This window comes from Corythoichthys intestinalis, chromosome 4 (assembly GCF_030265065.1).
Source record: "Corythoichthys intestinalis isolate RoL2023-P3 chromosome 4, ASM3026506v1, whole genome shotgun sequence".
NCBI lineage: Eukaryota > Metazoa > Chordata > Actinopteri > Syngnathiformes > Syngnathidae > Corythoichthys > Corythoichthys intestinalis.
Window position 1 is genome coordinate 3177708 of NC_080398.1, and position 12890 is coordinate 3190597.

Consider the following 12890-nt stretch of genomic DNA (forward strand, 5'->3'; position numbering starts at 1 on the left):
AAAAGTGAAATCTTTTGCCGGATAACACTAAATGACATCTGTTATAAGCATTTATTAATGCTCAGGACAGTGTCATGTCAATAATTATGATTGTCTAATGACAGTCTTGTGTCGCCACTGTCAAATAAAGTGTGAGCAAATACCATAAATAACAACTGATGAAACAACTGGAACAGTAACTGAAGAAATAATTAGCACAGAACATGAATTTTAATTAAAATATACATCTGTACAATGCAATGCATGCTAGGAGGCATGTTGGATGACAACAGTGTTTACAGCAGGTGGCAGCAGAGGTTGCCTGTCTCCACCAAGGGAGCAGTGATAGCCAAATTAAGCTTCTTGAAGGAATGAAGCTTTGCAGCCAATTGGTTCAAAGATTCATGGTGGTTCATTTGGTCTTATGACAGTCGTATGATGCCGCTGTCAAATAAAGTGTGACCGGTTTTATATTTTTTGGTGTAAATATCCCATAAAACAGTGAGGATAGCTGCGGCTTATAGTCCAGTGTGGCTTATCTATGAACAAATGCCGTTTTCGGGCCAAATTTGGTGGGCTGCGGCTTATAGTCAGGTGCGCCTTATAGTGTGAAAATTAGGGTAGCTTTCTAGTGCTAAACTGTGCTGAGTGATCATCAAACAGTCAATGTAACTTGTAGCGTTAGCATAGCTTTTGTGTTCATATAAGCATTAGCATCTAGCTTTGCACAGTCTGAAAAGTGGCAAGTGGCAAACCCTTGGACGGCTTTTTTTTTTTTTTTTTAATGCAGTTTGTGGTGTCCCAGTGGGGATAATTAATTGAAAATAATGCAATGCTTTCGAGCTGAGTGTGTATTATCATCACCAAGTTGGTGCTGTCCTACACTACTCGTCTGTCAGTGTTCATTTGAAATTGCTGGAAACATTTTTTTTTTTTTTTTTTGGGCTAAAACATAAAAAATTCACAAAATTCAAATGATCTAACAAAACATTTTGAGTAATCGTCGACTAGAACTAGCCAAAGTTTGCCTGAGTTTTTATCAAAGCTAGTCGAAGACCAACATGCTTTGAAATAATAATAAATAAAATATGACAACGACAAATAACTGCTTTCGTCCAAAAGATTAAAACGAAAATAATAGAGTTGCCAAAAAACAGCACTGATGCTAATATGCTGCTAGCTTAGTTGGTTACGCAGTCTAAAAAAAAAACAAAAACTGGCTAACTTGTAACGGACAGGCAACACAGGCACCATTAAGCCCATGTGCTGTGCGCGCACGCCCTCTACTGGCAAATTCTTAAATTAGAGAAGGTCGCCCTCTACTGCTTAACTCTTAACTATAATTCCGCAATTAATTAATCAGCCCTGTTCCAAAAATTAAAATATCGGCTTACAAGGGTCCTTAGCTACTGGCCTATGCTTCATAGCTAGCAAGTTTTAAGATGATCGGTTAGCAAATGATGGAGGAATAAGACTTCAAAGTTAGTGTCAACAAGAAGAAAAACAGCCTTCACCCTGAAAGTTATCGGTGAAAAACTGAACTCCAGTTAAGTAATTTAAACTCAAGACTTGAAGTATACGATGTTAACACGTGTTATCGGCTAGCTCTTATTGACAACGGTAGACGTCCAAATTTTTAAAACTGTGAATGCCTCAGTGCCATGAACGGCGCTAAATTGGACGTCTAGCGCCATTGATAGCAGCCAATGAGTCCTTGGAATCAATTCTAATAAAATGTATCATTACCAGTGTTATAGCCTGTCTGCATGGCGGAGAAGGGCGCCAGGAGGCTGGGCGTCGCCACGGAAACCACAGGGGTGGTGAGGGGCTGCGACACCTGGGAGCCGCCGAGCCGCTGGGCATTCTGGTAAAACAGAGAGCAACCAGTTATCACGCTGACATTGGCGTCAAATCGTCTGGACCTTACGAATTCACTGACACTTTGCCGCCAACACGTCTCGCGCGCTAAGTCGCCGTGGTAAAGCGGGCGTCAACTCAGCTGAAAATGTGAGGGAATTCGAAATCAGGCTGCTTAGGACAGCTATAATTTTCGCCAAGATCGTCACCCATTGAATACGGTATGCCCGCCGGTGGTGGCTTTGTTGTACAATTAGCGTCTTTAGTGGGGCAAATTGAAACGCCGCTCACCATTTTGGCGGTGCTCTCCGGCGTTTCATGGTCCACATTTTCAATCCTTGGTTCTTGCTCAGTAGTTGTTGTCGCTTTTGAAAGCTTAGGTTTGAAAAAATTACGTATATCCATGTTGCTTCTTCAGTCCTCAGGTGGTTTTGGCTAACCGAACCAAATGACCGTCTAAGGTGCTAGTCACATGATCTGTTTGAAAAATAATTTTGACCCAATATAAAAATATATTTTTGTTCATTTCATTCATTTTTGTTGTTTGTTTTATTGCTTTACAACTTTTATAGACAATATTTTACCGGAAAACTCTTGATTTTAAAATCATATACAGTGGGGCAAATAAGTATTTAGTCAAACAGTGATTATGCAAGTTCTCCCAATTGAAAATATTAGAGAGGCCTGTAATTGTCAACATGGGCAAACCTCAACCATGAGAGACAGAATGTGGAAAAAAACCCAGAAAATCACATTGTTTGATTTTTAAAGAATTTATTTGCAAATCATGGTGGAAAGTAAGTGTTTGGTCAATACCAAAAGTTCATATCAATACTTTGTTATGTACCCTTTGTTGGCAATAACAGAGGCCAAACTTTTTCTGTAACTCTTCACAAGCTTTTCACACACTGTTGCTGGTATTTTGGCCCATTCCTCCATGCAGATCTCCTCTAGAGCAGTGATGTTTTGGGGCTGTCGTTGGGCAACACGGACTTTCAACTCCCTCCATATATTTCTATGGGGTTGAGATCTGGAGACTGGCTAGGCCACTCCAGGACCTTGAAAAAGCCACTCATTTATTGCCCTGGCTGTGTGTTTGGGATCATTGTCATGCTGAAAGACCCAGCCACGTCTCATCTTCAATGCCCTTGCTGATGGAAGGAGATTTTCACTTAAAATCTCTCGATACATGGCCCATGAATTCTTTCCTTTACACGGATCAGTCGTCCTGGTCCCTTTCCAGAAAAACAGCCTCAAAGCATGATATTTCCACCCCCATGCTTCACAGTCGGTATGGTGTTCTTCGGATGCAATTCAAACACGAGAACCTGTGTTTCTACCCAAAAGTTCTATTTTGGTTTCATCTGACCATAACACATTCTCCCAGTCCTCTTCTGGATCATCCAAATGCTCTCTAGCGAACTGCAGATGGGCCTGGACGTGTAGTGGCTTCAGTAGGGGGCCACGTCTGGCAGTGCAGGATTTGAGTCCCTGGCGGTGCATTGTGTTTCTGATAGTAGCCTTTGTTACTGTGGTCCCAGCTTTCTGTAGGTCATTCACTAGGTCCCCCCGTGTGGTTCTGGGATTTTTGCTCACCGTTCTTGTTATCATTTTGACGCCACGGGGTGAGATCTTGCATGTAGCCTCAAATCGAGGGAGATTATCAGTGGTCTTGTATGTCTTCCATTTTCTAATAATTGCTCCCACAGTTGATTTCTTTACACCAAGCATTTTACCTATTGCAGATTCAGTCTTCCCAGCCTGGTGCAGGTCTACAGTTTTGTCTCTGGTGTCCTTCGACACCTCTTTGGTCTCGGCCATAGTGGAGTTTGGAGTTTGACTAACTGAGCTTGTGGACAGGTGTCTTTTATACCGATAATGAGTTATAACAGGTGCCTCGAGCGGAGCCTCGTTAGACCTCGTTAGAAGTTAGACCTTTTTGACAGCCAGAAATCTTGCTTGTTTGTAGGTGACCAAATACTTATATTCCACTCTAATTTGGAAATAAATTCTTTAAAAATCAAACAATGTGATTTTCTGTTTTTTTCCCACATTGTCTCTCATGATGGAGGTTTACCCATGTTAACAATTTCAAGCCTCTCTAATTTTTCAAGTAGGAGAACTTGCACAATTGGTGGTTGTTATGAATAAGAAATAGAACCATGTTATCCCAAGGTTTTACTGCGATCAATATCTGCAATAAAAAAGAAATATGTGTGATGAGATGATGGGGGAAAATATTATATTATGCCTTTGATGATTATGTATGATTGCTTCTGTGACATAGATTGTAACAACATCTATTGTTTTTCACCTTGTTCCCATAGTTAGGAGACGCACTTGAGTAGGGAATCTCCCTAGATAACTTGTTTTGCACCATAGTACGCGCCTGAGTTCCATAGCTAGGATGGAATTTCACGAGATAACATTTTTTGCACCCATAATATTTACCATTTGTTGCAGCACAGCTCATTTGTCCCATGTGAAAAGTCCTTTTTCAAGGGGGCTGAACCAAAAGTAGCTTTAATGTTTGTCATTGGACGGGGCCGCGCCTCCGCCTCCGAGGTGTGCGTCCTTACAAAAACAGACGTTTCCGGGCGACCCGTGACGTCCGCTGATGGATTAAGCGTACGGATCGCCTGGCTTTGTCCTTTTGCCGCTTTACTGGAGTGTTGCTGGCTTCCCACTCATTTTGTCACGGTAAGCGATTTTCATTGCTAAGGGACAACTAGTTGAGCTGTAACGATAACGCGGGGATTCTGGGATTGACAAACTCAAATCTAGCGCCCCGTTACCATTGTTTTTGCTTGTTTTTGATACTTGTTCTTTGCTTTTGTGGGATTGTAATCAATAAATCTCATTTATTCTGCATTTTCTAATCAATAAACATCGTCTATTGAGCAAAAGTGTGCCTGTTACTGATTCACCGCGAACCTGGAAATTTCGGAAAACATGAGCTCATAATACAATAAGTATAATCTAACCAGGTGAAGTATTTCCTTGTACCCCAAAAATTTGTGTCAGCACTTCAGCATTCGGCAAATGTAATATTATTTGTAATTCCGCCTTTTCATGGTCACTCAAGTGGCTGCTGTATCAATTTACACGTCATGTCAACACAGACTGGACAGAGGGTTACAATTTTGTCCACCAACGATCAACGAAGTGATAAGAACAAACATAGAATCTTTAAGGCAGGGCCGGCCCAGGCCATTTGGGGGCCCTAAGCAAAATAATGCAAAGGGGCCCATATTTTTGGCCCACCATTTCGTCACAGTGTACTGTGAAACCCATACATGCAATCCAATCCATATTTTGTATATTAATCAGATTTTGTAGCACTGCATACTTCAAACTTCTCACCCCGAATGATTGTCAGTACTTACAGTAGATAGCGCCAAACCTTTTTCTAAAAGAGGAAAGAAGTTAAGGAAGAACTTCAATTTTTTAAAGCTTGTAATCAAGTATCAAAACTCACAAAAGTCAAATAAAGCAAACTGTAGTAAACAAAATAGAATATAAATTTTAAAAAATCGCCAGATTGGGGGCCCCCTAGTGGTCAGGGGCCCTAAGCAGCTGCATAGTCAGCGTATAGGCTGGGCCGGCCCTGCTTTAAGGTTTAAAGCAGCGAGCCACATCCTGAAGCTGGTCAAAACATTCCACTTCCAACAGTAACGATATTTGATCCCATTACAGAAGAACAGTTTAAGGTTAGCCCTGGGTGTTTTAACTTTGTTTTGATTTAAAAAAAAAAAAAAAGAAAAAGAAAAAAAAAAGATGAATTGCAACAGTGTGCTACAATAAAGCTGCTAAAGGCTAGCGCTAGCCGTTAGCCCTGGCCCTGATGAGTATATCAGATGCTATGGCAGGGATTATTAAAAGGACTTCTTAGAAAAACCTTGAAAGGCAAAGTAAAGTGGATTTAATTATTTCTTTCTAAAAATGTGTTTTATGCTAATCTTTGAGAGAACATCAGTGGAACTTGAGTGAAAGGTTGCTGCATATGAATGAGAACGTAACGTGTGTACAGTATTTGGTTAATAAATACAGTATATTTTTGATCAATCAAATATTTCTGTATAACATCTCCCTATGTACAGTTGTGGTCAAAAGTTTACATACACTTGTGAAGAACATAATGTCATGGCTCTCTTGAGTTTCCAGTTATTTCTACAACTCTGATTTTTCTCCGATAGAGTGATTGGAACAGATACTTCTTTGTCACAAAAAACATTCATGAAGTTTGGTTCTTTTATGACTTTATTATGGGTTAACAGAAAAAGTGATCAAATCTGCTGGGTCAAAAATATACATACATTGATCTGAAAAAGCGAATCATTGACTTGAACAAGTCAGGAAAGTCACTTGGAGCCATTTCAAAGCAGCTGCAGGTCCCAAGAGCAACAGTGCAAACAATTGTTTGTAAGTATAAAGTGCATGGCACTGTTTTGTCACTGCCACGATCAGGAAGAAAACGCAAGCTATCACCTGCTGCTGAGAAAAAATTGGTCAGGAGGGTGAAGATTCAACAGAGAATCACCAAAAAGCAGATCTGCCAAGAATTAGAAGCTGCTGGAACACATGTGTCAGTGTACACAGTCAAGCGTGTTTTGCATTTCCATGGACTGAGAGGCTGCCGTGCAAAAAGGAAGCCCTTGCTCCAAAAGCGGCACCTTAAGGCTCGACTAAAGTTTGCTGCTGATCACATGGACAAAGATAAGACCTTCTGGAGGAAAGTTCTGTGGTCAGACGAAACAAAAATCGAGCTGTTTGGCCACAATGCCCAGCAATATGTTTGGAGGAGAAAAGGTGAGGCCTTTAACCCCAAGTACACCATGCCTACCATCAAGCACGGTGGTGGTAGTATTATGCTGTTTTGCTGCCAATGGAACTGGTGCTTTACAGAGAGTAAATGGGATAATGAAGAAGGAGGATTACCTTCAAATTCTTCAAGATAACCTAACGTCATCAGCCCAAAGATTGGGTCTTGGGCGCAGTTGGGTGTTCCAACAGGACAATGACCCCAAACACACATCAAAAGTGGTAATGGAATGGCTAAATCATGCTAGAATTAAGGTTTTCGAATGGCCTTCCCAAAACCCGATTGAGAACTTGTGGACAATGCTGAAGAAACAAGTCCATGTCAGAAAGCCATCAAATTTAACTGAACTGCACCAATTCTGTCAAGAGGAGTGGTCAAAGATTCAACCAGAAGCTTGTGGATGGCTACCAAAAGCGCCTAATTGAAGTGAAAATGGCCAAGGGACATGTTACCAAATATTAGCGCTGCTGTATGTACCCAGCAGATTTGATCACTTTTTTCTGTTCACCCATATTAAAGTCATAAAAGAACCAAACTTCATGAATGTTTTTTTTTGTGACAAAGAAGTATCTGTTCCAATCACTCTATCAGAGAAAAATCAGAGTTGTAGAAATAACTTGAAACTCAAGAAAGCCATGACATTATGTTCTTCACAAGTGTATGTAAAGTTTTGACCACAACTGTAAATATCCCATATTAAAGACAAGGAAAGCTGTATGGTAGTCGTATATATGTTTCTTTTCCATTAAATTTTGCTAAATTCACAGTCCGGAAATTACGGTATTCGTCATCGGTGAACGCATGCGTCAAACAAACATGAAATATACGTGCACATGCTAAGCAAAAGGGAGGTCTGGTGGTTCAAATCTAATGTGTGCAAAATTATAAATTTGCTTTAGCCAAACATTTTGTTGTTGTGGTTGTCATTAATGGAAAAAAAAAACAGTTGTCAAACGGTTGTTTCTCGAATGACTTAGTCACAGGCATGTTTATGTCCATGCACGGTAAGTTCACAAACAATCAAACGCCCATGCCGAAAAAGTTCAATTCACCTCGGTGACCAGCTCCAATTCTTCTTCGGTCTGTGCGGCGGGAGGGAAAACACAAGGCGACCAATCATGTCAAACACTATTGAGAAATTTTACTGATGGAAATTATAATATTATAGTATTTAAATTTAATGTCAGCAGTACGAAAGATGATTTCGGACAGTTCCGTTGTTATATGATATTATGATATTAATAGTCTTTCTTAGTGCAGTTTTTTTGTTCCAATTACATTTTTTTTTCATTTATTTTTGAAATAATAAGAATAAAAAAACCAAGAAAAAAAACCAACAAATATTGATTTAAAAAAAATATTAGCTTTATAGATTTCATTAAAAACATTATTTTGAAAAAATGAAAAAATACAGAGCCCCTAAAAATGCATCGACAGAAATAAAATAAATTTAAGCCATCTGGTAAACAGTAGCATTATACATTGCACTCTTTTACGCTAGCAGATTTTTGCTATGCAAGTTAACCGAATACAGCAATGCAACAATTGGCTAACTTGTATAAGAACTGTCAGCTATCTTAAATACATTATAATGCTAATGTTAACAACAATTGGCTAACTTGCATGGCAAAAGTCAGTAAGCTTAAATGCTATAAAATGCTATTGTTTACAACAATTGGCTAACTTGCATAGCAAAAGTCCGCCAGCTCAAATGCTATATAATGCTAATATTTACAACAATTGGCTAACTTGCATAGCAAAAGTCCGCTAGCTTAAATGCTATATAATGCTAATGTTTACCAGATAGTTTTTTCTGCGCACGAGAAACAATTTATAAAATGTAATTTAAATTTATCATTTTTATTTATTTAAATTCTATTCAAATCTAATTTAATTTCATTTTATTTCTGTCAATGTCCCTTTAGTGGCTCTGTAAAAAAACTAATTTTTATAACTTATTCTTCAATTTTTAAAAATTATTTTTCCATTTTATTTCAATTAAAAAAAAAACAGGAAAAAACAGCAAATAGTAATTAATAATTTATTTATATATAATAATGAAATAATATTTTTTAACATTTTATTCCAATTAAAAAATAAAGGAAAAAAAATGAATTGAATCTGATTTCTGTGGTCCTCAACGAAAGGTAAATATAATGGCTCCAAATTTTAAAATTGGCTTTAACAATGACATAGTACTCATAGTCCGACTAGTTTTCGGTCCCAATTCACATTTCGGGCTAAATAACTTTAATTAACATGTGATTTAAATATGAATGAACCATCAACTAACCCCAAAAAATAATCGGTCACAAGTCAACAATCAAAATAATCGTTTGTAGCAACCCGAGTCATGATAACCGTTATATTATATATTTGATGGAATTTTTGAGCGACTCACCAGCTGCATGAGGCTCTTGCCACCATGCGAGGTGATGACCCGGAGGTCCGGCTTGCGAGCGCTGATCATCTGAGGACTGGGAGGAGGTGGAGACTTGGCCGGGACCACCTTGACCAAGTTGCTGTTGTTGCCGTTGGAGATGGACAGCAGGCCCGGCGAGGCCCGGGCGCTAATGTAGCCATTAGCTAAAAAAAAAAAAAAAGAAGTCAATCGAAACAAAGAGTACAATTTTAAGCGGACAGATAACAACTAGTCAACAATGAGGAAAATAAGTATTTGAACACCCTGCGATTTTGCAAGTTCTCCCACTTAGAAATGATGGGCGGGTTTAAGATTTTCCTGGTTAGTGCTTGTCCTCTGTGAGAAACAATCTAAAAAAAATCCAATAATCATATTGTATGATTTTATTTTAACAATTATTTGTATTACACCACTGCAAATAAGTATGTGAAAACCTGTCTATTAGGTGGAATTGTAAGCCTCAAAGTCCTGTTAGTCGCCTTTAAAAAGTCCACCTCCACTCCACTTATTCTCCTAAATAAGTGGAGTGGAGGTGGACTTGAATTAGTCTGACATTTTGACCTATTTGAGGCAGTTAGCTGCATACACAGTGCCTTGCAAAAGTATTCGGCCCCCTTGAACCTTGCAACCTTTCGCCACATTTCAGGCTTCAAACATAAAGATATAAAATTTTAATTTTTTGTCAAGAATCAACAACAAGTGGGACACAATCGTGAAGTGGAACAAAATTTATTGGATAATTTAAACTTTTTTAACAAATAAAAAACTGAAAAGTGGGGCGTGCAATATTATTCGGCCCCCTTGCGTTAATACTTTGTAGCGCCACCTTTTGCTCCAATTACAGCTGCAAGTCGCTTGGGGTATGTTTCTATCAGTTTTGCACATCGAGAGACTGACATTCTTGCCTATTCTTCCTTGCAAAACAGCTCGAGCTCAGTGAGGTTGGATGGAGAGTGTTTGTGAACAGCAGTCTTCAGCTCTTTCCACAGATTCTCCATTGGATTCAGGTCTGGACTTGGCCATTCTAACACCTGGATACGTTTATTTTTGAACCATTCTATGTAGATTTGGCTTTATGTTTTGGATCATTGTCCTGTTGGAAGATAAATCTCCGTCCCAGTCTCAGGTCTTGTGCAGATACCAACAGGTTTTCTTCCAGAATGTTCCTGTATTTGGCTGCATCCATCTTCCCGTCAATTTTAACCATCTTCCCTATCCCTGCTGAAGAAAAGCAGGCCCAAACCATGTTGCTGCCACCACCATGTTTGACAGTGGGATGGTGTGTTCAGAGTGATGAGCTGTGTTGCTTTTACGCCAAACATATCGTTTTGCGTTGTGGCCAAAAAGTTCCATTTTGGTTTCATCTGACCAGAGCACCTTCTTCCACATGTTTGGTGTGTCTCCCAGGTGGCTTGTGGCAAACTTTAAACGAAACTTTTTATGGATATCTTTGAGAAATGGCTTTCTTCTTGCCACTCTTCCATAAAGGCCAGATTTGTGCAGTGTACGACTGATTGTTGTCCTATGGACAGACTCTCCCACCTCAGCTGTAGATCTCTGCAGTTCATCCAGAGTGATCATGGGCCTCTTGGCTGCATCTCTGATCAGTTTTCTCCTTGTTTGAGAAGAAAGTTTGGAAGGACGGCCGGGTCTTGGTAGATTTGCAGTGGTCTGATGCTCCTTCCATTTCAATATGATGGCTTGCACAGTGCTCCTTGAGATGTTTAAAGCTTGGGAAATCTTTTTGTATCCAAATCCGGCTTTAAACTTCTCCACAACAGTATCTCGGACCTGCCTGGTGTGTTCCTTGGTTTTCATAATGCTCTCTGCACTTTAAACAGAACCCTGAGACTATCACAGATCAGGTGCATTTATACGGAGACTTGATTACACACAGGTGGATTCTATTTATCATCATCGGTCATTTAGGACAACATTGGCTCATTCAGAGATCCTCACTGAATTTCTGGAGTGAGTTTGCTGCACTGAAAGTAAAGGGGCCGAATAATATTGCACGCCCCACTTTTCAGTTTTTTATTTGTTAAAAAAGTTGAAATTATCCAATAAATGTTGTTCCACTTCACGATTGTGTCCCACTTGTTGTTGATTCTTGACCCAAAAAATTAAATTTCATATCTTTATGTTTGAAGCCTGAAATGTGGCGAAAGGTTGCAAGATTCAAGGGGGCCGAATACTTTTGCAAGGCACTGTACACTTTAACATTGATTTTCTCAGGTGTTAGTGACACCCCTGCTCCAATCCATTTAAACTGTGAGTGTTGGCCATGAGATATCGGATCAGTACTCAGCAGATCCTCAAAACCAGGTGACCCAAACTCAAACTTGGGAGGAAAAATATATGATTGGGACAACCCTAACTCACAAATGTCCATCAAACCTTAACTGCGCAAAGCAGTTGAAAACAAACATCCCCGCGACAACTGCGCCGAACAAAACCGGCAACACCCGTCTTGTGTCCCGGTCCCCCTCGGGCCCCCTCTCAGCTGTCGGCCCTCGTCTCCGGAGCCAGCGCCGCCGATCTTGGCAGCGTCCGCTCCTCAGAGGTGACTTTGACGCTGACCAGAGCTTCCCCCTCAAAGCCCATTAGCGGCACGAACGCTGCCAGCAGTAACTGATATCTTCTCCACTTTTTTTTTTTTTTTTTTTCCCCGGGGCTTGTTTGTATCCCCTTTCTTTCCCACGTACTCCCTCCTACTCAGCTGTCGTGCGCTCAGCGCTTCGGGAACATCCACATTGACGTCAGACGCCATTCCCAGCATTCCTCGTTGCAGAGTCACCACGTCGCCGCCGCGTGGATGCGACGGCCAGACAGAAACATCATAAAACACACGTGGATTTTAAAATTTTGTGTGTGTGAAGCAGTTTTGCGCCTCCCTGTGCGTGTGTGTGGGCGTCCTGTTGCTATGACGACCATGAGTGTGCCCTTATTTGACCTTTTTTGGAAGTTTTTATCATTAAATGACATGTTTAGCTACTAGCTGACTGTTTTTATGGTAATTATTAATATTTTTACTGATTTTGAATCCGATTTTTTCGTCAATCTGGGCCACATTTTCCCAGAATGTGGCGGCGGTCTTAACTGTCAAGTCTCCTTAATCGGAACTTGTCCAGCAATCACGTCAACAAAGAGTGAGAGCGGCAGCAGGCAGGACGGCAGCGATAGCTGTGCATTAGCGTTAGCGCTTAGCTTCAACTTGGCTTTTACGCAGGCTTTACCACAGTCACAAAAAATATAAATTGAAGAAAAGGATAAACCTGATACTGTTCGGTTTTCTTTCTGTGCGCCAAATAAGCAATATTTCAGTATTGCTTACATGGCGGAGTCGGGGCAAACGCACCTACCTAGCCCTCTTGTACATTTTGGGGTTCCCTAGCCGTATAGTGGTATGAAAAAGTATCTGAACTAGTGCTGCAACGATTAAACGATTAACTCGAGTATTCGATCAGAAAAAAATATTCGAATTAAATTTTTCTGCTTCGAGTATTCGTTTAATTAAAGTGGCATCGTAATGGTTTGTTTTGAAAGTGTTTGCATTTAGTTTTATTGATTAGTGTGGATACACTGCCCTCTGGTCTGCCTCATTTCACATGGCTGAATCCAACTGCTCCCTGTTAAGACCAACGTAAGCTAAGTTTTTGTTTGAGCTAATGTTTTTTTTAATGCATTCATAATTTAGTTTATAGGTATACTTAGCTGATTTGTGGGAATACGTTTCTGAACCATTTGTTAAGAGCATTGTAAAAAAAAAAAAAAAAAAAAAAAAAAAAAAAAAAAAAAAAAACAGAAAAA

General features: G+C 39.9%; 1 protein-coding gene across 3 annotated transcripts in view; it reads right to left on the reverse strand.

The window, feature by feature from the left end:
* Positions 1-12890, reverse strand: part of LOC130915067 (myocyte-specific enhancer factor 2D homolog) — a 222180-nt gene that overhangs the window by 20164 nt on the left and 189126 nt on the right. For 2 of the 3 annotated variants that reach the window (XM_057834767.1, XM_057834766.1), the window contains exons 9-11: positions 9060-9244; positions 7711-7740; positions 1726-1843 (exon numbers count right to left, since the gene is read on the reverse strand). In XM_057834767.1, coding sequence (XP_057690750.1) covers positions 1726-1843; positions 7711-7740; positions 9060-9244 — 333 coding nt within the window. The remainder of the gene's footprint in view (positions 1-1725; positions 1844-7710; positions 7741-9059; positions 9245-12890) is intronic. The other variant, XM_057834769.1, reaches the window with a different exon arrangement.